Below are 22,443 nucleotides of genomic sequence, written 5' to 3'. Positions count from 1 at the left end.
TTATCTCATCAACACTTGCCCAGATATTACACATCTTGTTCATCACCTTAGCCACTTTAGCAAACCACCAAGCCCTATTCTTCGATACCTAAAGTAGGCTCCTAGGTATGACATCTTCCTTGATGCTAGTAATTCCCATCAATTAAAAGTCTTTAGTGATTCAGATTGGACAACTATATGCTGCGCTCTTGCATCCACGACATGTGAACTTCAATGACTGATATAACTTTTGAAGGATTTGCTCACACCTTTCAATTGTCTTGCGCTTCTCTCTTGGGATAACCAATCTGCAGTTGATATTGCATTCAATCAAATGTTTCACAAACAAACAAAACAAATTGATATTAATTGTCTTCTTGTTCGAGAACGAGTTAACATTGGTTTGATTACATTGCTTCCGGTTTCTTCTTCTCTTGAGGTGGCGAAATTCTTCATCAAGACGCTTTATACTAGCGTTTTTCAAAATCATCGTTCAAAGCTAGGAATAATGGATATCTATTCTCACCATGAGGGGCTTTTAACTGTTTTTTTCGTTTTGCATGTAGCATGGCCCTTCATGATTGCGTTGCAAAGCTGGACATGGTTGCATTGCAATTTTGTTATTTTCTTTTTCTCTCACCATTAGTGCAATGAGATTATCTGTTGTTGACATCTTAGATGTTGTTTATTTTCTGCGAGAGTATTTCTTATGTGCTTTTGAGTCGTTATCATCCAAAATAAGCAACAAAGAGGACCATTAGAAAACCTTGTAGGATTAAACCATATGCAGGTGGTCTATAGTGTCAACATTGGACTTACGCAAGTAGAGTACAAATTAACCAACCAGTATGCTAAAGAGTCTTGGAATTACAGGGAATCAGGTCAAGTAAACAGTATATTGGGCCTATTCTGACTACAATTGCCTCAGCAAATATTCATATTTCCCGATGATGGCATGCAAATTTGGGTCTCTTAATATCATTCCAATTGCAGATATCGTGGCTGCGATCCAGAACATTAGAAGGTGAAAAGTGCAAAGAGCTATTCACGCTTGGCATAAAAAAAATTCAGAATAGCAAATTCACCACAATGCTCTACTGGTAAAGTTCGTAAAAAAGTAGGATATTTGTATTTATTTTGAGAATATCCTTGTATGTTATTAAAGCTTCAGCAAGTCTTCAATTTTAACATTGAATATAAAATCAAATGATATTCTACTCAGTGAGCTGATTAAGTTTTATGTGGAAAGTTAATGAAGTGAGCAATCCATACGCTTCGATATATTTAAGAGTCACTTTCTGAAACTAAAGCAGTTTTTTAAGCCGTTGGTTTATATTAAAAAGATTTTTACAGTTTTAATAAACAATATACGTTTAATTAAAAGGGCAGGATAGATAGTATGATATTCAATAATTTAAAATTAGTTTTTCTCAATTTTAAAACAAACTGATCCTAAGTTAAACTGGCTTAATAGAAAAATTAAATTCAGAAGTTTTTTCTTTTAAAAAAGAAAAAATATTTTGACACTATGCAGAATTAATGGCTTCAAGTTGCCTACGAAGATCTTCAAGGTCGTCATTGTTAGCTTCTGGAGAGTCAAGAGTTGCCTTATGAAACTCGTCTGCACTAGGAAGTTCACGTGTGAGACCTTCGGGCAGAACATCTGAAATAGATTTTGGGAAAAGGTTAATATAAATATTTATTGAAAATGAGCAACAAAAACAAAACAGATCTTGAACCCTTTCAGATCGAAATCTAAACGCATTCCCTAAGCAATTTATCCTTTCGACGAACCAAAATGTTATAAAGGGATAGAAAACTTTGCTTTTGCAGTCAAGGTGCAAAAGAGAAAGCAACATTTTATGTGAAAACATTTGTAGGAAGGAGCTGAATGAGAAAGAAAACCTCCCATGGTCAAGTAATTTCCCCCGTGTTCCAACAAACTAGGAAATCAACAAATGCATCTTTGGTCCAGTTACAGCCAGTTCTTAAAAAAAAAATGAATTATGCAAATTAAGTTAATAATCTTTTCCCAAGATAAATCAACCTATGTACTTCAACATTATTTTAAAATTTTCTTCATTTAACTACTGAAAATGTTGAGTTTAGAGGCATAATATTAATTTGAGAGAAATTTTATTCATTCTATCTTTTTACTTTATTTTATTTCTACTATAAAAGCACTTTAAAAATTATCTCAGCTGACCAAGTCCACAAGAAATGGGGGCCATGCAAATTTTAGTGCCAACATTTTTTACTTGCTGAATTATCTAGTAGTGATAACAACCACAGAAAAGCATGTAGCACTTTAATTCACTTGTAATGAAGGATAAATTCTGAGCTTATGATTATGAATTTAAACTTTCAGAAAATATAAATTAATATAATACCTGAACTTCTGGTATCCGGACCATCCAGCTCAACATCATCAACAACACTGAAAATTAATGCAAAAGAACATCACTAAATGTGAAGGCTAAAATTTCCAGAGACGTTTGATACTATAGGGTACTTGTATAAATGATAGCGATTAGTAAATCAGGGATTAAATCTATGCCAACTGATAAGTTTGTTTTGTATCTTCTCTTACACACATAAAATGAACATGAACAAAGTCATTAAACACCTTATATTCCACTCATTATCATCGTGAAGTGGCACTTCCTCGGTTGATAGTACTTCAGCTTCCATTTTTGCTTTTGCTGCAGCATCTCTTGCTGGTTTTGCAAGCATGTATTCTTCCTGCATGACATGCATAGCAGTTTAATAGTAGGAAGGAGCAATGAATTTATTGACGAGATCAAAGGGACATGATTGGAAACCCTCTCCTGCCTTTATTTCAAAATTTCAAATCATAAACAACTTACCTGTCTTTTCAAGCAAGCAACATTTGAACATTGAGGGTTTGGCTTCATTTGCATAGTTGGGAAAAAATCCTTAAGAGAATTATATCCCTAGAGATAAACAACCAGTGTGAGGATATCAGCATAAAGTTAATGCATTTAACAAAAACAGAGTCTGTCTTTCATTGAAGTAGCCTAACCAGATTCCTCTGAAGAATAAACTCAGTTTACAACTTTGTTAATTTGTTTTTAGAATATAAGGAACAATTTGCAACAACTCAGGAAAGAGAACAAAGAAAACACCAATCCAGTCCTTACCAAATATGGAGAGACTTGTCCAAAGCCTAACAATAATTTTAGTGTGTTTTGGACTAGAAGGCCAGCAACAACCCCCTAGGAAATCAAATAAGATTTTGTAACGTTAGCTAACAATAAACTAAAAGTGTGCTGAGCATTCTAAACAATGAACATAAAATAATTAAGCCCCTAAAATTAGTAGACAGTCATGTTTATTGAAAATTTGAAAAGAATAAAGAAGTATAACCTCACAGTGTATTTGAATTTTAAACTCTGAAGAAGAAAAGCAGCCAATGTAAGATATAGAGAATCGTAGTTTACCATAGTGGTGGGTAAAGATGCAGCACAGACCCCTTCGCGCTTGAGTGTGCGTTCATCTATTCCAGATGCAACAACCTAAAAGAAAAACATAAATGTATGCTTCACATGTTGTACATATTGCATAAAAAATCCATATTTACTGTAAGGTGGATGAAATAACACACATCAATAGATTAGCTACAAAGTCATTCATCAAAGTTTTTTATATCTTGAGATTAATAGCTCAGTGGTTTTTGTCATATGGATGAGCTTCATAAATTGCATAGTTCACCAGATACAATTAAGTTTAATCCCTTGTGCCACTTATCATTATTGTGAATCATACACAAACTCATTATAGAGCCATACCAGAGGAGGTGCACATGCAAAACAGGCACTTTCACCAGGAATAAGTAATTGAATATGGCCAGAAACAGCATCCTCAGAAACACCTGGTCAAATTTGTATATTTCATTACTTTCTACACACCAAAAAAAGATCCATACTTCATACATACAGATATGCAAAATCATCATAAAAATATTGCATATAGAATGCATTAGGTGCTGCCATGTGCTGTAATATATGCCAGTACATAGTCAGTAGCCACATATACATATGAAGGTATGTATACTTTTTTAGCACCAAAAAGCATTGGCAAAAGAAAATGACGCTTTGCAATATTTATCAGAAACATGTTTATTTCTATATCTTTGAGTATCATTGATTCTTTTCACATTACTACTCCACAATATTTATAGGTGGTGGAGTCAATCAAGCAATTTAGTTTCCTTCCATAAACAAGTACAAGAATTTTATCCCTAACAAGAAAATATATTTGCTGATCCTTTTGCTTACCTGACTCCATCCATGTTTGATTCAATTCATTACAGGCCTGCAGTGCTTACAGAAACCAGTCAGACATAAGAATTCCCAGGGAAAACCAAAGGAAAGTAATTGTTTTTAATTGAAATTATTTTGTATATACCTGGTTAACAGCCATTCTTGCTTCATAATTATCCACACAACTTAAAACCAGATCCACACCACTCCCTTCTTTATTGGGGCGAAATGATTTTTTTTTCAAACTTGACATAAAGGTTTCAAAACCTGTGACGGTTGTGATATTCAGTGTATAGCTCTAAATCAAAAGGAAAAGGGAGCTATGTCAGCAGAGAAAGAGCATTAACAAATTACCAATTAACAAAATGTTTATAAAGATTCAGTTTAACAATAACACAGATATATGAAAAGATCATGTGACTATAAACACTGCATAATTTACCTCTAGTACAACGTCGGGGTTTATGTCTGAAAGAGTCTGCACAGCTGCATCAGTCTTAGTCAAACCAACCTGCAAAGCTAAAAATATTATTATCACACAATTATGGTATGGATACAGGGAACTTCTTGAAAATTCAGGATTGAAAATATAATTTAATGTATAGCTTTGTCTGTACAAAATTCTAACTCCTACAGTTAGCTATTAGCATCAAATTTCACATTTGTACTAAGTCAACCAAGAGAAACTAAGTTAAAAATCGCTCATGTGATTAGCCATTTCAGTTTCACGACATGATGTGTAGAAATAACAAACATAAAAAAATAAAAATAAATTCAGAACAAGAAAATGAAGAATTGGATACCCACCTGATCTGGACGAAAGAACAACCTATTCATGTTTGCAAGCTCCACTTTGTCATAATCATACAACAAAAGTCGACCTATGCCACATCTAGTCAGCATCTCAGCTGCGACACTTCCTACACCACCTATCCCCTGTGTTTGTGCAAGAATAACCAAAAATCACCATCAATTATGTCATATTGTAAAGAAAGTGTAGCAATGGATAAAAAAAATACTCCAACAAGTTTATCATCTATGTTCTGAACTTAGATGGTACACATTTCTAATTTGATTTTATCAAAAAACATACGACCATAAATAAACAATAAGAATGTCACTCTAAGTAGTTTCCCAAAATAAAGGTGATTCCAAAAGGAATCAAGGACAGGAACTTCTCAATTAATATGAATCCCAAGTCAAGGGGGAAGAATAATGTTTCATGCTCTTGTAATTCAACCCGTACTTTGGTCTTTGAAATTTACTAATACACACCATTAAATATTTCAAAAAAATAAAAAATAAAAACATGCGTATCACAAATTTTATGCTACAGCAACAAGAGTGATAAAGGAGATTAATACAGACAACTATGGCAACGGAGAAATCGCGTATTCTTTCATAGTTCTCCACAATACCCATTCTCTGAAGTGCCATAAGCCGACTATAAGGATTGCTATCTACAACCTCAGCACTCATATCCTGACAACAATGTAATAAGAAGAAAAACCATTCAATTAAACTTAACACTGTGAATTCATCAAATAAAGTACAGAGATGTGTCAGACCAAGGGGCAATTCAATTACCTCAACTTTGGAGCGTCGAACAGGTGCCGCCGCTGCAAGCTTGGCAAGGTCATCAACACGCAATTGAATCTTCAAAAACATAAATGCGAAAATACCTCACATGTTTAGTTAAGTTCATAATCGGATCTAATAATGTACTTAGCACTCGTGAAGAGTCTTTTAGATTAATTGAAGGAGTTCGAATATATATTCGGAATTGAAAAAGAAGAAAAACCTTGCGGAGCAAAGCATGGTGAGATGGATCGGGAAGCGATTGGCTCAGAAATTGAAGATCGGCGTTCAACTCTTTGAGTTCGATCTCCATCTCGCTCCCGATTCTGTTTTGTGCGGATCGCGCTTTTCTGCGGATAGTTGGAAGAAACACTGAATTTGAAGTTTTGGAGCAATGTGTTGATGATGGTTGGCACTGTGTAGTCTATCACTCCACTAGGGTCAGCAGCATAGGTTCTATGTTGAACTCTCCCTGCGGCTGCTGCCGTTACGTGCTTCGGTTTAGTGTGTTAATTATAATTTAAATGCAATTTTTTGGTTTTTTTGCAAATGTGCCCAATTTTAGTTTTTATAATTTTAGCTACATATTTATTTTAATTGACGATTAATTTGTATTAAAATTAATTACCAAATTTAATATTAATATTTTGTACAGAATGAGATATTAAGGGTTCATTTGAAATTTCCATGTTAAGTGTGTTATACGAAGTAGATTATGAATCGTGTAAAAAAGAAAAAATTCAAATATAAATATAATCTAAGTTTCAATGTTGAAATTTATATATATATATATATATATATATATATATATAAAGAACTAATTGAAGAACAAGAAAATATTTAGAAACACGCAAAATATATAGGAGTTAAAATTTTCTTTTCGAGCATCTAAAACATTAAAGATGCTATACATCTAAAACACTGTGTGATTAGAATAATGATATAAATTTTACATATGTTACTGTAGATGGAATTGTGAGATCAAATATCTTTTGTTTAACTTCTCTAAGTCTTTCACATTTGGAAATATACTCTTTCAAGTTTCATTGTTATTTTTTAGAAAATTTATCATGTGGTTAAAGGTATGGATTTATGGGAAAAGAGAGGTAGAAAATAATTGATGACTTAAATATGTGTAAGAATATTACTTGTGTGGTAGAAAATACTTGATAACATGAAAAAGTGTAATAATACTTGTGCACTTTAAGATGTATACAAATACTTATAAACGTGAAGATGTATAAAAAATTGTGTGAACCTGAAAGAAATGTAAAAATATTTATGTATCTATAGATGTAAAAAATACTTAATAAAAGACTTTTGAGTGGATTACTTGAAATGACTAAACATTAATTCTTATTATTAGGTGAACAATATAAACATTAGAACTTGTGTTTACTTTACTTTTTAGGTTTATGATTTAAATTCAAACTCGATTCAACTTCTTCTTTATAACTAATTATAACAAATTGTATATATCTTATCATCTTCATATATCTCATCATCTTCCATGAAGATAAAACTATAAAATAAATGAAATAACACATTGTTAAAAAGATTTTTTTTATGTAAGAATATAAATAAAACACATATCTCTTTTATTAAAGGATGAAATTATTAAATAAAAAATAACATTAGATATTGTAAAAAAAACGTACACTTCCTTTATATAATTATATTGAAATTATTAAATAAAAAATAACATTAGATATTGTAAAAAAAACGTACACTTCCTTTATATAATTATATAATAATATAGGCAAAAAATTGTATTTTTTATTTTTTAAAAGAAAATAACTTAAAAAACGTATAGAAAGTATGCTGGAGTAGTCAATAGAATAAAATCTGACCCGTGTTTTGTAACGTTAGATTTGTTGAGATCGTAGATAATATTAAATTATATAATTTATCTATTTATATTACACTTTTAAAATTAGTTATCTTTTTTATTTATACTTTTTATTTCTATTTACGAAAGAAAATTTATTTTTTAATAAATAAGAATACATTTATATCAATATTTAAATTATTCATAAATATATATATATATATATAATTATTTATAGTGCATTTAACTATACTATACTTATATACTTAAATAGATTAATTTATATGAATTTCTAAATCTATCTCTTCCATCATTATTTTTTAGTTGAATTAACAGTTAAAAACAAAAATAAATAAAATTAACGAATTAACGTATAATAGTTGTTCACCTGGGAACAATTAACTTGTATTAGAATTATTGAAAAACTAATTATATGGGTCAAATGAATTTAATTAATTATTTTTTACACAGAAAAAAATATTTATATTGTTTAATAAGATTTATAAATAGTTTCTCTTTGACCGATTTAAATTACAACGTATCTCCTAAAAAGAAACTGTTTAAATTTTTTTATGAAGAAAAAACATTTATATTATTTAAATAAGATTTATAAATATTTTTACTTTGACCCAGTTAAATTTAATTGTAACCATATAAATTTCATTGATTGATTTATTTAAACATAATAAAAAGTAAAATTGTTTTAGTTAAGGTAAAAAAAAAAGGTGAAGTTATTTTAATTAAAGTAAAAAGAGTATAAATAAGGGAAAATTAGTGAAAAAAATTTAGTAAATTGAATAAATTTTCTCCTCTTTTCTGCTCATAGATGGGTTCCCAGAAACATACAAAGAAGAATAAACTAAAAAAACTTAAGAAATTAAGAAAAAAATAGGAAGAGACTGGTTGTGGATCCCCTTATATTAAATTTTTTAATCCCCATTAAGCTAAATTGAAAAGATATTGAACCTAAAGTTGTGGGCTTTTGCTCAAATAATGAACCATAATTGTATGAAGCAAAAATATATTAGAGAGTTTAGATTAATAAATAGTATTTTGGCTTACCTAGTCTAGTCTTCTTATTTATTTTATTTAATTTGGTCTCAATGTTAATAAAATATTCAATTTGTGAAACATAATAACGTGAAAGACTACTTTCCATTTAATTAGCACTAAAATCCTTAAAAAACATGTTAACTATTTTAATTTACACATAATACAATTTATAACCAATGCATACTCACAATTTATAAAACTCAAGGCCATTTACCCCACTAGAAAGTGTAACCTTGTTGAATTTTTAAAATTAAAGATAAAATTGAACAAAATAAATAACTAACAGGACAACAAAAGTAATCAAACCTAATATTTAATTAACTCCTATATTTTCATTACATGGTCTTGTGGATGTTATACATATTGTCAATACCATCATTAACATGGTCTCATTATAAAATTAAAGATTTATTTGATATGAGATTCTTAATTTGAAGTGTTAAAATTGTGATGCTATTTTTTGAAGTAGATAATTTTATCCAATCATGACTTATATTTTACACAATTTTTTTTTTTAAAGAAAGATGTATTTTGATTTAATATAATAAATTTTAATTGCAAAATTGGACGTACAAATATACAATGAGAATGTGATACATTTTGATTTTATAAATATTAATAAAGAAACTGATAACTCTCCTAATGTTGTCATGAAATGTTGGAATGAGAAAATGTTGAACAAATTGATTATATTGTGAAAGTAGATTTGACCTACTCAACTTTTGTTAATCAGTCATAATGGTAAGGAAATCTAAATCACGATGAAACACAAAGGTAGAATATCTTATTACTAATAGCATATTTGTTTAGGAGTAAGTTTTGAAAAAAATATTTATATTAACTAAGATGAACTAATTGAAGTTGTGAATCTGATCAGATTCACAAGAATGTATGAATATTCATGAATTCTTGTGAAGTTGTTTTTTTTATTCATCTGATAAATAATTCTTGAATATTTTGGGAAAAAAAATTATTTGTGCTCCATTTTTTGGTTGAATTTTTTCTTAAACCCTTATAGGTTTTATTTTTTGTTACAAATTTTTTTAGGAGAAGTTTCTTACTCCAACCTATACTTATTAGTAAAGTATATCAAATATGATGTGTTGACTTATGATAATTTTGATGATGTCACGTTATGATTCTCTTATCTTAATATTAATCGAGATGTAAAGTATAAATATTTTTTAAGATTATTTTAAGCAAATTTACATTGTGAAATTGATTTTTTTTTAACTTTTTAAATATAATAATTAATTATAATAATCGATTATTTTTTAAATATAATAAGATTGTGTTGAATTTCTAAAAAATTATCTAATTGAAATTTCACATATAAGATTATGACGTTAGCTATATATAAACACTTGTTTTTACTGATAATAACTAACATACCAACTAATAACGAGTTAATGAAAAATTGTAATATCTTCAACTAAAAAAAAAAGATTTTATTTATTGAAAACTTAGTATACTAATTCTTTTAATGAATAATCAATTTAAAAAAAATCATTTTTTAAGACTCAAAACTTATATAAATCTAAAATATATGTAAAAAAAATATAATGAATTTGATGAATTGTTTTAAATTATTTTGTCTCCTTTTTTTTTTTCACGAAACGCATGGTACATTTTTTCTCTTCATCTCCTGGTCTGAATTCAACAGAATAGGTGAGGAATGATAAATCGTAGTTTAAAGAGAGTGCGTTAAGATATGATGTTAGTATTCCTTTAATAAAACTCATTTAATAGTGGAAAAAGAATGAGATGGTGGAAATCTGAAATGGAGATAAGATAAAATGACACATAATCAAAACAAGATACTAAACTCCTAACTAACTACTCATACATTCACTTCAATATCTCCTTTCCAACACTAATTTCAGTGGTGACCTTTCTCTTTATTTTTCTGGTCGGAATATTATTTTGTAAAAAAATTAAAAAATCCAAATCAGAAACCAAAAAAACCATTCTTCCACCCATAGGCATCCACGTGTCCAAAGTTGATTATCTTATCCGCGAGATAAGAGGCCACGGTGATCCTCTCAATCCTCCAAGAGCCCCTTCTCTTGCTCCTTAACATCACAAAAGAACACAAAAAAAAAACGAAACAAAAACAATATCACAACACAATCACATTCATTCCTCACTCACCGCAAAAAATGGCGTCCTTGCAGCATCCCACAGCTTCCCTCCAATCCAAACACGTCCTAATCCCCGGAAAGCCCCTCGCCCAGAAACCCACTCACACCGTCTCCCTGCCCCGCTCCACCTTCTCCGCCCTCAAGCTCAAGCTCGCCGCCGCCACCCGCCGCTCCAACGGCGCCGCGGGCGCAAGAATGTCCGCCACGGCGGCCTCCAGCTACGCGTCGGCTCTGGCTGACGTGGCGAGCGCCAACAACACTTTGGACGCGACCACCTCCGACATCGAGAAAATCGACGAGCTGTTCTCGGACCCACGGGTGTCGGACTTCTTCGCGGACCCCACGCTGGAAGTGGAGAAGAAGCGGCAGGTGGTGGACGAGATCGCGGAGTCCTCGGGGTTCCAACCCCACACCAGAAACTTCCTGTACATCCTGGTGGACGCGCAGAGGATCGATCTCATTAATGAGATAGCGAAGGAGTTCGACCTGGTGTATAACAAGTTGACCGAAACGGAGTTGGCGGTGGTGACCTCGGTGGTGAAGTTGGAGTCCCAGCACCTGACGCAAATTGCGAAGCAGGTTCAGAAGCTGACTGGGGCCAAAAACGTGAGGATTAAGACCCTCCTTGACCCTAGTTTGGTGGCGGGTTTCACTGTGAGGTACGGCAATTCTGGCTCCAAGTTGATTGACATGAGCGTCAGGAAGCAGCTTGAGGACATTGCTGCTCAGCTTGAGTTGAGTGATCTCACACTCGCCGTATAACCCTATCATCTTATCTTTCTATTCCATTTCGTTTCCTATTATTTTTGGGCTAAGTATAATGTGTATGTATCTATGAGATATGATGAACGATTTCTCAAACTCTCTACAACCTTATAATACTTTCCTCGCCTTTATTTCTTAAGCTTTTTTCACGTTAATTTTATCTCCCAACTCCACTTTCTGATCACAAATCCAATCGCATGCATCATTAGACCTTATCCAACAAACCCCATGAACGTATTGCGGAAGGAACCATAATTCAAACATTCTTTCGACCTGTATTTGAGGATTTGTTTCATCGCAAATAAGTGCAAATAAGCTGGGATTAGTTTATTTTATGAAAATGGTTTTTACAATCTTTAAGGATTTATTAAAAGTATTTTTCATACTGAGTTATTATCTTATTTTAGTTACAATATATTTCAAGGTTCAGCATGTTTGGCGAGGAAAAAAACCAATTACCTCAATTCTCTATGGATTGTATCGGAGTTATCTCTTACTTATCTCCAAATCTTTCTTACTTTTTCCCTTTTTTTATGTATCCGCATATTAAAAATGGCTTTGAAATTAAGAGGGACAAGCACCTAAAACAAAAGTATTTTGGTGCTTGAATAACTTTTACAGTTGAACAGAACCTTTACTGCAGAGGTAAGAAAACAATGGATGAAAACACCCATCTAAATACTCAGAGGGTAAATGCAGCAGCAACATAAATCTCATCTCACTTATTGTGTTATGTTAACTGCAATGGGACTCCTAACATGGTGCTTCTTATCAGTCCACGTCAACCATCCGAATACGAAATCAGTGGTGCTTTCAGTTTTCTTCTTCAAGGTCAATGCCACTCTGAACTCCTTTTTTTCACCCTTTTTCTTGAACCTCAGTTTCCTAGGCTCAACCGAAACTTCAATTTGTGGTGGCCCTTTGATGCGCAGTTTATACGTGCTTTCGGACCAACATTAGTGACAATTCGAGAGACATTCACAGAATGTCCAGGGCCAAATTCAGGAATTGTGATTGTTGGATAATTGAAATCTGCTAAACTGAACGACTCTGGACAAGTGTAAGGCTTGTGGTTGAAGATCTTAAGCTGGGAACTGTTGTAGCCACGACCGCACAAATAGTTCAAATAATCAGTAATATTTAGGTCATATACAAGTCCAGGGTCCACAGCACTGTTAGGTTTAATGTGCCCTGCACCATAGTGAAATGGACTTGCCTATATATATATATATGTGTGCATGTATATATTTAGTTTACCTGAGATCATGATTGCTGACTTTATAGCAGCTGGGCTCCAATCAGGATGAAAAGGGCTTTGAGCAGCCCAGCAAGGCCAGAAACATGAGGACATGACCTGTAGGAGACATGGCTTCACTATAAGCAGCTATGATGTTGAATCTGGGTGCAGGGACATCAGGCTGAAACAGAAAGCAAAAAATTACAGTGTGTTATACAACTGGTTCATCTTTTGAATTAGACTTAAATACATATTTTTCTAATAATAGATCACTTTATATTTAAGTCCTAAAGGGCGAGTGAGTGAGTGGTGAGTGGTAAAGTCATCATCAAATCAAACAGTTGAACCTTGAGGATTGCCGGCTCAATAGGATTGGGGCACCTTGCTGAAAATGAAGCCACACTCGGAGCTGGCTTCACACCAAATTCTGTTTTCACTCTGGAAATATAAGCCACAGGAGACCTGATAATACAAAATGTTAATTAAGAAAAGGTCCAACCCGGAAATAAAAACTCATGAAAACTGAGGCATGAGGAAGTTACTTGGTGGTGCTGATGTAATTGCAAAGGTCCTGAATTTCCTGCAGAAGCCATTATGACTATGCCACTGGCAACTGCATGGAAGGACCCTATGGCGATAACGTCTTCGAATTAATCTTGGGCCTTCGGGGCACCCAAAGACAATGAAAGCACTTCAACCCCGTCACTTAATGTCTGCATCAGAACATCCACCACTGAAAAAGATAAGATTTGGCCAACACACCTTATATGCTGCAACTCGAGCTTTGGTGATCCACCACTTGCTTTTCCATTTCCAATGCCAAAAACATTAGCTCAAGGAACAAAGAGTGGTGTCAAAGGGAAATTTTCCTTGATAAAAATACCAAACACAGTTAAACAAATGAAACTCCTCACGATGCAATGCAAGTGATGCCTTGCCACCAAACATCTGTTTGACTAATACTTAACGAACATATATGAACACGGAAAGACTCATCACCACTAGGGATCGATGTCATATATTATTTGTTTGGAGAAATTAGGAAGAGTAAAAAGAATGAACCTGTTGCATTGAAATTTATCTTTGGTATTTTTGTGTGTTTGACATATTCGGCGCCATCGTTTGCCTTATCCCTTCGTCACTAAAACTCTTAGATTCAGGCCGAACACCTGTATGACAAGTTTTGACATTGATCCGAAAATTTATTACAATAAGCTGGCAGTAGAAGAAAGAACATTAAGAGCTTCATGAAATGTATCATATTGCATCAGTACTAAAAGTAAAACAAATTGTTTTTTTAATCCTACATCAACTAAAGATTAGAATCTTATAGTATATAAGTGGCTGATAAAAAAAAATGACTACTAAGCCGATTTTAATATGGTATCACGAGGTGCCAGCGTGAGGGGATTGAGGAAGGAGAATATTAACTCTATAGTATTGGATGAATTTCAAAATAATCTTTCCTCTGAAAATATATGACATTAATAAATGGCTACAGATTTATTTCTTGAATATACATGTTTGTTTGAGTATCTCTTAAATAATCTAATTAATTTATTTTATTATTTATTGATACAAAATTAATATAATTATCATTTTTATCTCTACATTAAGCTTCAATAATAAATTTGGTCTAGTAATTTACAAATTCATAAACTCCACGTGTAATCTCAATAAGAGTTTTAGTCATCTTTGAATGTGTTATAAAAAAGAGAAATTTGAGTCAAATTTATTAACTCCGCAAACGCGCTTTAGAAATACGAAGTTTCGGAGCCATGTAAGAGCTTGAATACACCACAACCATCATCGCGCGGAGGAGGTAACCAAATATTGGCAGTTCGAAGAACAACCAGAAACAGAAAAAAAATCTAAAATCGTGTTTTGTAAATAAGACTCTGCATTTTGAAATTCTGTTTCTAAGCATCACTTGCTCATAACTGTAACTTTTTTAAAATTTAATATTTTTTAAATTAAAAAGAGATTTGGTTTGTTTTCATAAATTTGCTTACTATTCCTTATTTTTAGAAAGAAGACCCAAGAATGGTGCAACAAAGATGGTCTAAGTGACAAAAAAATGGAAGGTACTAAATCTTATCAAGGATTTAAGGTTTCATTTTCACCCATGCTGCAATGCAAAGTTTACGTTTGGAACCTATAAAGAGGTGGATATACCTACCATTAATTTGAGATTAATTTTGGATTTAATGGGAGGATCCCAAATATTTTTAATGGGATGAACGAGTTATTAATCTTTGATTTAAGTAGTAATTCACTATTGGAGTCTTTGCCTTCGTTGGAAGCTTAACTTCAACATTGAACACTTGGATCCTCCCATTAAGATAATTTCCATCAAGAACAAGCTTCTTTCTCGAAACCAAACATCACTAATAAGTAGTGACCCAACTCCGTCGTCGGGACAGTGTGCGTTGGTATGACAATTTCTCGCTTTTTGAACTCCCTCATAGTCTATCACAAACTTTGGATAATTTGATAATAATTATTTTTTTAATTTAGATAAATTTTACTTTCAAGAAGAATTGTAATGGAATGTTCTTGATATATACGTATATGGTACAGATATATAGCAGATGCATGCACTGGACCTTATAAGGTGCATGACAGTTACAGAAACGGAAAGAGTTAGTTAGTACAAGATTTGATACGCAGAAGCAATAAACCAAAGAGAGGAAGAAAGAAGAAAGGTTATGAAGAAGAGTTGGTGTGAGGTTGGAGTGGGTTTGCGACAATTTAAGGAATGAGAAGAGTTAGGCACAAGCAAGAGATGAGCAAAATATTAAGATAGAGAAACTAAGAGAATAACAAGAGTCACAATGAGAGGGAAACACATATTAGAAATGAGTCAATGACAAATGTTTTAATTTTTGTTTACATAATATAATTAAATTTAAAAAATTGTGTATAATAACAATTAAAATATTATTAATTCAATGGTTAAAAATTTACATTTTTAATAGTTAAATATTATACAAAATATACTTTAATTTTTATTAAAAAATAATTAAATTAATATTTTATTCATTATTTCAATTTATTGTATAAAATTATTTATGTTTATTTTGTAATAATAAATATTTGAAATTAATATTACTCCTTAAACTAATAATTCCATAAAATTTATTATTAATCAACTTTTTACTTATAATTTAAATTTTATATATAAGTTATTAATATATTATTTATTAAAATTTAAAACATTATATTATTTATTGATTTCTTTTCATAGAAAAACTTTTAAAAATATCCAAAGAAACTCACCAAATATCTATTATTATTTTTAATTTTAATTTGTTAATATAAAAAAATTATATTAGGAAATTTGACAGAGGGTAAAGTGGTTGTTGGATGCATGCTCTAGTTTCCTTTTCTAAAGGCAATGGAAAAGTCTAGGTTTTAATCTACTTGTGCTTCTGAATTTTCAAAGACAAACTCATTAGAGTTATTAGAATTTATAGGATTAGAAAGAGTTACCTCGTGTAATCATGGTGGGTTGGATTCATGAACATGCACAAGGATACATGCCCAAATATTTTAGGACCTATAATTGTTAGCCTGATTAGGATCCACAATGTATTATAGACCTTTCATTCTCTCTAATTGTCCTCCCCCAATTCTGAGTTGTTGCGAAAAAAACATTACATGAGAGATCTTGTGAGTTTTTACAAAAATTAGATTGAACATTTTACGGAGATGAAGGACACTTTTTTTAATTCAAACCATGATTCACAATCCCATCATAGGTGAATGTGATCACAATAAGGTAGATTGCGGAGTAATGAAGGTTGCGATAAAGCTCAAGGTTGCACAATGATGGATATTGCGTTTAGGGTTTACAAACATGGTCAAAGGCTCCCAAAAATTAAGAGTTCTGATTGGATATCAAATTTAGAAGGAATACTATTATGCTTCATTGTATCAGTTATGAGGTGGTTGGACCTATATGATTATTTAAAAATATGGATAACTAATTCTAAGGACAAAATTTCTATGATTATGGGATTGTTTCTAAATACATAAATCTAAAATTAATAGTAGAGATACAATTGTTATTTATGAGGGAACATAAATGCATATAAGTTAATATTTAAATAACATAAACAAATTGTGGGAACCGTTTGTATCAAAATGGCTAATGCGAGTTAATAGCAGGAAGGAAGGAGTGACGAACACTGCAAAGGTTGCTTTTAAATTTTGGTAACATTGATGTTGAAAGAATTCACAAGATCTTCCTGAAACGTGTTTAATCATAAACACCTGATGAACATTCACAATTGTTGATACATTCTCTTATAAAATTTTCAGAGAGGTTTCAACAAAACCATTATTGCAAAGATAAAATAACAACATAAAGCTTACAAAGGATTGAAGTTAACAACAATTGGACTCCTAACACGGTGTTTGTGATCAGTCCACGTCAACGACCCATATACGGAATCAGTGGTGTTGTCAGTTTTGGACTTCAAGGTGAATGAAACTCGGAACTCCTTTTTCTCACCCTTTTTCTCGAACTTCAGTTTGGTAGGCTCAACCCAAACTGCAACCTTTGGTGGCGCCTCAATGTGAACTCTATACAAGCTAGGGGACCCAACATTCGTAACAGTTCGAGAAACATTCACAGAATGTCCATATTTAATCCGAGGAATCGTGATTGTTGGGTAATTGAAATCTGCTAAACTGAATGACTTCGGACAAGTGTAAGGCCTGCTGTAGAACAACTTCAGCTGGGAACTGTTGTAGCCACGACCACACAAATAGTTTAAATAATCAGTAGTATTTAGGTCATATACAAGTCCAGGGTCTGCAGCATGATTAGGTCGAATGTGGCCTCCACCCAAGTCAAATGGTGTTGACTCGTTCTGTGCTGAAGTCCGGATACGCCTTCCAGAGTTATCTTTTGTAGTTGCTGCAAAATGCATGAAATTTTATAATTAGTGTGTGTCGAAAATTAAGTGAACAATTGTATTACTCTTGGCATACATATATAATATATATTTACCTGAGGTAATGATTGCTGACTTAATAGCAGCTGGGCTCCAATTAGGATGGAGGGCTTTCAGCAACCCAACAACACCAGCAACATGAGGACATGACATTGAAGTGCCAGAAAGCATATTGTAAGGAGTTATTGGTTGCTTAGATGCTGTGGAATCTGAGAGTTCACTATAAGCAGCAATGATGTTGACTCCTGGTGCAGTGATATCAGGCTGAAACACAAAACAAAAATTTGCAGTTATATAATTATGAGTGTTGATTTGTTCACAATCATACCTACACCAGATTAGAGCTGCAAAGAGAAACAACTCTTTATTGTAAACTAAAGTCTTTCAATTTGCTGTTGTTAAAGTAAGTTTTCCTACAATTATTTCATATTTAAATCCTAAAGGGTGAGTGAGTGGTGAGGTGATCATCACAGGAAACACTGAACCTTGAGGATTCCTTGGTCGAGGAGATTGGGACCCCTTGATGAAAATGCAGCCATAACTGGAGCTGGCTTCATACCCAGTTCTGTTTTCGGTCTAGAAATATAAGCCATGGGAGACCTGATGACATAAAATGGTATATATAAGGCCCTAACCATGAAATACAAAAAAATTAACAAGCTTGAAGTAAGATACGAGAGAGAGAATTACTTGGTAGTGTTGATGTAACTATAAATGTATCTGCCACTCTCGTAGTTAACATGTGTAGCAGGAAGCACATGTGAGTCGGATATAATTTCATTTCCTGTTAGCTGATCATTAGCCACAATCATCCCAACAGCGCCTAAACTGGCAGCTACCATACCCTTCTCTACTCTACCATTTATACCGCGAAGACAGAGCAATATCTTCCCCTTCACCTTCCCAGCATCAAGAGTGTTGTTCAAGCAAAAAGGGCTACAAGAATGGACTAGATTACAAGAGAGAACAACAACCCAAACATGAATTTAATTTACAAGATGAAGATGGTATGAGTATTTTTACCCGTCGGAAGAAGATGCAGATTTAGTTAGTGCTTCGGCACTGCTGATCAATGGGTACTTCTTATTAGATGGTAAGCTAAACTCTGAAAGGCTAGCTCCCTAACAATAACAAACAAAAAGGAGGGTGGGTCAGTGCCTCATTTCTCATGAAAAGAAACAAAAAAACAAAGACAAAATCAAGGTTCTATGTATATAAACAATATACCTTCAAGATTTTGTTGTTACCAAGTACAACGTAACTAAAGAAGTCTCTATCCATTGTGCTTGCTCCAACTGTGAGAGTCCATGGTTCATTGTTGGATACAGATCCAGGAACAGGTCCTGAATTGCCAGCAGAGGCCATTATAGTTATGCCGTGGGCAACTGCATGGAAGGACCCTATGGATATAGCACTTTCAGAAAACTCCGGTGGATTATCTGAACCCAAAGACATGGAAATCACATCTACACCATCACTTATGGCAGCCTCAAAAGCAGCAAAAATATCTGCATCAAAACATCCTTCAGCCCAGCACGCCTTATAGGTTGCAACTCGAGCTTTTGGTGATCCACCTCTTGCAGTTCCATTGCCAAACCCAAAAATGTTAGCTCCGGGAACAACGCTACCACCAGCTGTTGATAAAGTATGTGAACCATGACCTTCATTGTCGCGTGCACTAAGCATCGACACGTTCAGTTTTTTACCAACACTTGCCTCATACCCTTTGTAAAAAAACCTTGCTCCAATAAGCTTCCTACATACATATTATAAATTTTAAATTAGTTCAAATACTAAACACGATTAAAACTCAAGTTTCACAGGGAAAGAACGATTTTGTGTATGAGATGACAGAACGAACCTGTTGCATTTAAAATGACCTCCCTTTTGACAGATTCCGCGCCACCTTTTTGGGATGGGTCCAAACCCTTCATCACTAAAACTCTTGGATTCAGGCCAAACACCTACCACACGTCACAGCATCAATGAAAGAGGGTTCATACTTGGCAATGAAGATCTATTAAGCTTCATAAAAATGTCAAAGCATTTGAACACTAACTTATCTCGATCCTTTCTTTTCCTTGATTTAACTGTTAAAGAGTTACTCATTAAAATAATTAAATTAAAAAATAACTCACTTAAAATTCGTAATTACTCTGATTCATAATTATCTAAGTGTAAAGCTTTTACAATATAAACTCCTAAAAACTGTAGTGTACTTTGTTTTACTTATTTTATATAATCTTTTTTGTTGTAATCGGGAATAAAAAAATCATATATAAGAAGACTCCACACAGAACTCCAAGATTAAATTGTTGAATACAACTACTTATAGAACTTATTTATGTGAAATATTCAATAATTTATAAATGTAATGATAAAAATATGTGCATGTTTTTTTATTAGAGTTTACTTTGTTAATTCATAAATATTTTATATAAACCATATACTATATATATATATATATAATAACATTTAAGAAAGAGAAAAATAGAAAATAATTATAACCATATGTAATCAACAAAAGTACGATAGTATGAATTTTCGTATTAATCGTATAAAATGTTTATTAAGACTGATTTTTATTCAGATTCATTTTGTAACAACAATAGTGGTACTTAAACAAAAGCTGAAGGATAATATTAAAATAAATTAGAAAAAAAAGCTTTTGATTACTTATATTGGCTTTTTCAAAATGCAAAAGAAAAACACAATTTACCTGTATCTATATTTGCAATAATGACATCTTCACCCTCAGTCTTCGACCATAGTGAGTGAGGTGGAAACACACCTTTTCTTTCTAACCCAAGGAAGTTCCATGAGTGTGTTGTGTGCAATTTTCGTTCTTTGTTTAAGAAAACTGATATCACATTTGGGTTCTCTACATGCATAATAAACAAGAGTTACAAAATTGAAATAACAATTTCTCAAATAATCCATAGAAGACATTTTGCATAGAATAAATGCACATACTTGCAACATTAGCTGCTTCATCTTCATCAAGAACTGCAGCAAACCCATTAATATATCTATTATAAGAATAAAAGATTGCTTCCTTGGCCTTTTCGATGCTGTGAAAAACAAGAAGAAACAACATATAGTCACTCTATATTTGGTTTTTTCAATAAGTATTTCATAAAGTTGGGATAATTCTATACCTTCCCACATAAGATCCAAGTAAATCATAGTGAGAGTTTGTGACAGATTCAAGAACAGCTGAAGAAGGATTTGGACCAAGAGAATGTGATCCTAAGTATACAATATAGGACTGACAAAACAAAATAAAACTGTGTTAGGTAACACTTTTTGTGGCATCACAAGAAGCTTAAAATAAGTTTCAATGCTAAAAACTAGAGAATTATTGAATAATAAGCTTGCCTGTTTGAGTGCTTGGATATGATCTTGCAGAAGAATGCAAATAAGAAGTAAAAATAAGACATGAGAAATGGATCGTGCCATTGTTACTATGGTGAGTTGTTTTGTTTTGCACAATAAATCTGAGAGCTCTGCACGGTTTTTATACTTTCCCTTGCTTATATCACTATTATTATGTAACACTTAGCAAATTAAAACAACTTGGTCCCCTGTTTCAGTATTCCAAATTGAGCCAACTATGTTCAATGCTTCTTAAAACAAGGATTGTGTTTAATAATAAATTTAATGAATAATCAATTTCTTCAAAATAATAATAATTAATAATCAATTTTGTTTTGTTAACAAATCATATCAATATGGCATGTATAGTAATAATAATAATAATAAAAAAGATACATAGAATGAAATGAAAATTACTCAAATTAAGTTAAATAATTATGTTTCATTCTTCTATATCTAATTCATAATTAATAATAATAGTAGTAAAATACAATGATAGAATGAATTGGTAATTACTCCAGAATGCATCTTCATAAATTGAAATTAATTTTTATTTCATGGAATGTTTTAACTCAATAGTTTATTATTTATGAGACCATGCTTATGATAAATAGCTTTATTCGAGAGAGGTGTTTATATTTTTTTATCCTACTTATATATATTGTTAAATTTTAATTTTAAATAAATTGACTTTATTTTACATTGATTAAAATAAATTAATATTATTTTATGCTAAGTAGTTATTAAGTCAAATGAAATATTTATTTTGTTTAGTTTCTTAAATAGTCAACTCTTGTAATTAATTTTATTAAATATAATATTACTATTACAAAAACCGTTTATCATTTAAACTATTTTAAATTTTCAGATTCCTAAACTAAATATTCCAAATATTTTTATTTTTTATTTACGTCTTATACATTCCATGTATTTATAAATAATATCCATTTAATACACAAAACACGTTGACACAAAACACGTGGAGAATCCAATATTAATGATAATTAATAATCTTTAATCAGTGTATAGTATAAAATATTTAAAAATTACAATCTAATTTTTTAAATAATTATAAATTTTAGTAATCATATATATAAATATGTTATAAAAAATAAAATACTTTAATATCATATTATGATCAATTATCAGATTTTGTTAACTCGGGTGAAACAATATATATTACATTACAAAAGATATATTTTATTATATTAAATGAATGATATAATTTTGATAAATCTAAAAA

General features: G+C 31.9%; 3 protein-coding genes across 5 annotated transcripts; 1 reads left to right on the top strand and 2 right to left on the bottom strand.

Annotated features, from left to right (window-relative positions):
* Nucleotides 1–1,351: 1,351 nt before the first annotated feature.
* LOC137807966 (NAD(P)-binding Rossmann-fold superfamily protein) lies at nt 1,352–6,380 on the bottom strand. Of its 3 annotated transcripts, none has more exons than XM_068608846.2 (14): nt 6,064–6,380; nt 5,850–5,918; nt 5,631–5,744; nt 5,070–5,198; nt 4,705–4,773; nt 4,408–4,560; nt 4,278–4,314; nt 3,789–3,871; nt 3,441–3,515; nt 3,141–3,215; nt 2,847–2,933; nt 2,606–2,721; nt 2,370–2,416; nt 1,352–1,642 (listed from the first exon to the last, which is right to left on the bottom strand). In XM_068608846.2, the coding sequence occupies exons 1-14, from the start codon at nt 6,151–6,153 to the stop codon at nt 1,506–1,508; spliced, it is 1,281 nt and encodes a 426-aa protein (XP_068464947.1). In that variant the 5' UTR covers nt 6,154–6,380; the 3' UTR covers nt 1,352–1,505. The 3 variants fall into 3 exon arrangements, with proteins under 3 accessions (XP_068464947.1, XP_090155727.1, XP_090155728.1); XM_090299601.1 differs by having other exon boundaries at nt 5,681–5,744; nt 6,064–6,333; XM_090299602.1 differs by lacking the exons at nt 5,850–5,918; nt 6,064–6,380 and having other exon boundaries at nt 5,627–5,744.
* A 4,381-nt stretch (nt 6,381–10,761) lies between these two features.
* ATPD (F-type H+-transporting ATPase subunit delta) lies at nt 10,762–11,766 on the top strand. The gene has a single exon (XM_068608851.1). It carries the CDS (start codon nt 10,881–10,883, stop codon nt 11,622–11,624), a length of 744 nt encoding a protein of 247 aa, XP_068464952.1. The 5' UTR covers nt 10,762–10,880; the 3' UTR covers nt 11,625–11,766.
* Nucleotides 11,767–12,120: 354 nt separating this feature from the next.
* Nucleotides 12,121–21,293, bottom strand: LOC137807972 (subtilisin-like protease SBT5.4). Its single transcript, XM_068608852.2, has 12 exons — nt 21,204–21,293; nt 20,984–21,093; nt 20,799–20,896; nt 20,545–20,706; nt 19,687–19,789; nt 19,053–19,581; nt 18,849–18,946; nt 18,516–18,761; nt 18,311–18,425; nt 17,882–18,089; nt 17,395–17,788; nt 12,121–12,503 (listed from the first exon to the last, which is right to left on the bottom strand). Exons 1-12 carry the CDS (start codon nt 21,282–21,284, stop codon nt 12,350–12,352), a joined length of 2,298 nt encoding a protein of 765 aa, XP_068464953.2. The 5' UTR covers nt 21,285–21,293; the 3' UTR covers nt 12,121–12,349.
* Nucleotides 21,294–22,443: the final 1,150 nt, after the last annotated feature.

The sequence above is a fragment of the Phaseolus vulgaris genome, chromosome 3, assembly GCF_051622355.1.
Source record: "Phaseolus vulgaris cultivar YP4 chromosome 3, ASM5162235v1, whole genome shotgun sequence".
Classification (NCBI taxonomy): Eukaryota; Viridiplantae; Streptophyta; class Magnoliopsida; order Fabales; family Fabaceae; genus Phaseolus; species Phaseolus vulgaris.
Note: the sequence above shows the minus strand (reverse complement) of the source record. Positions and strands in the feature narration are given on the sequence as shown.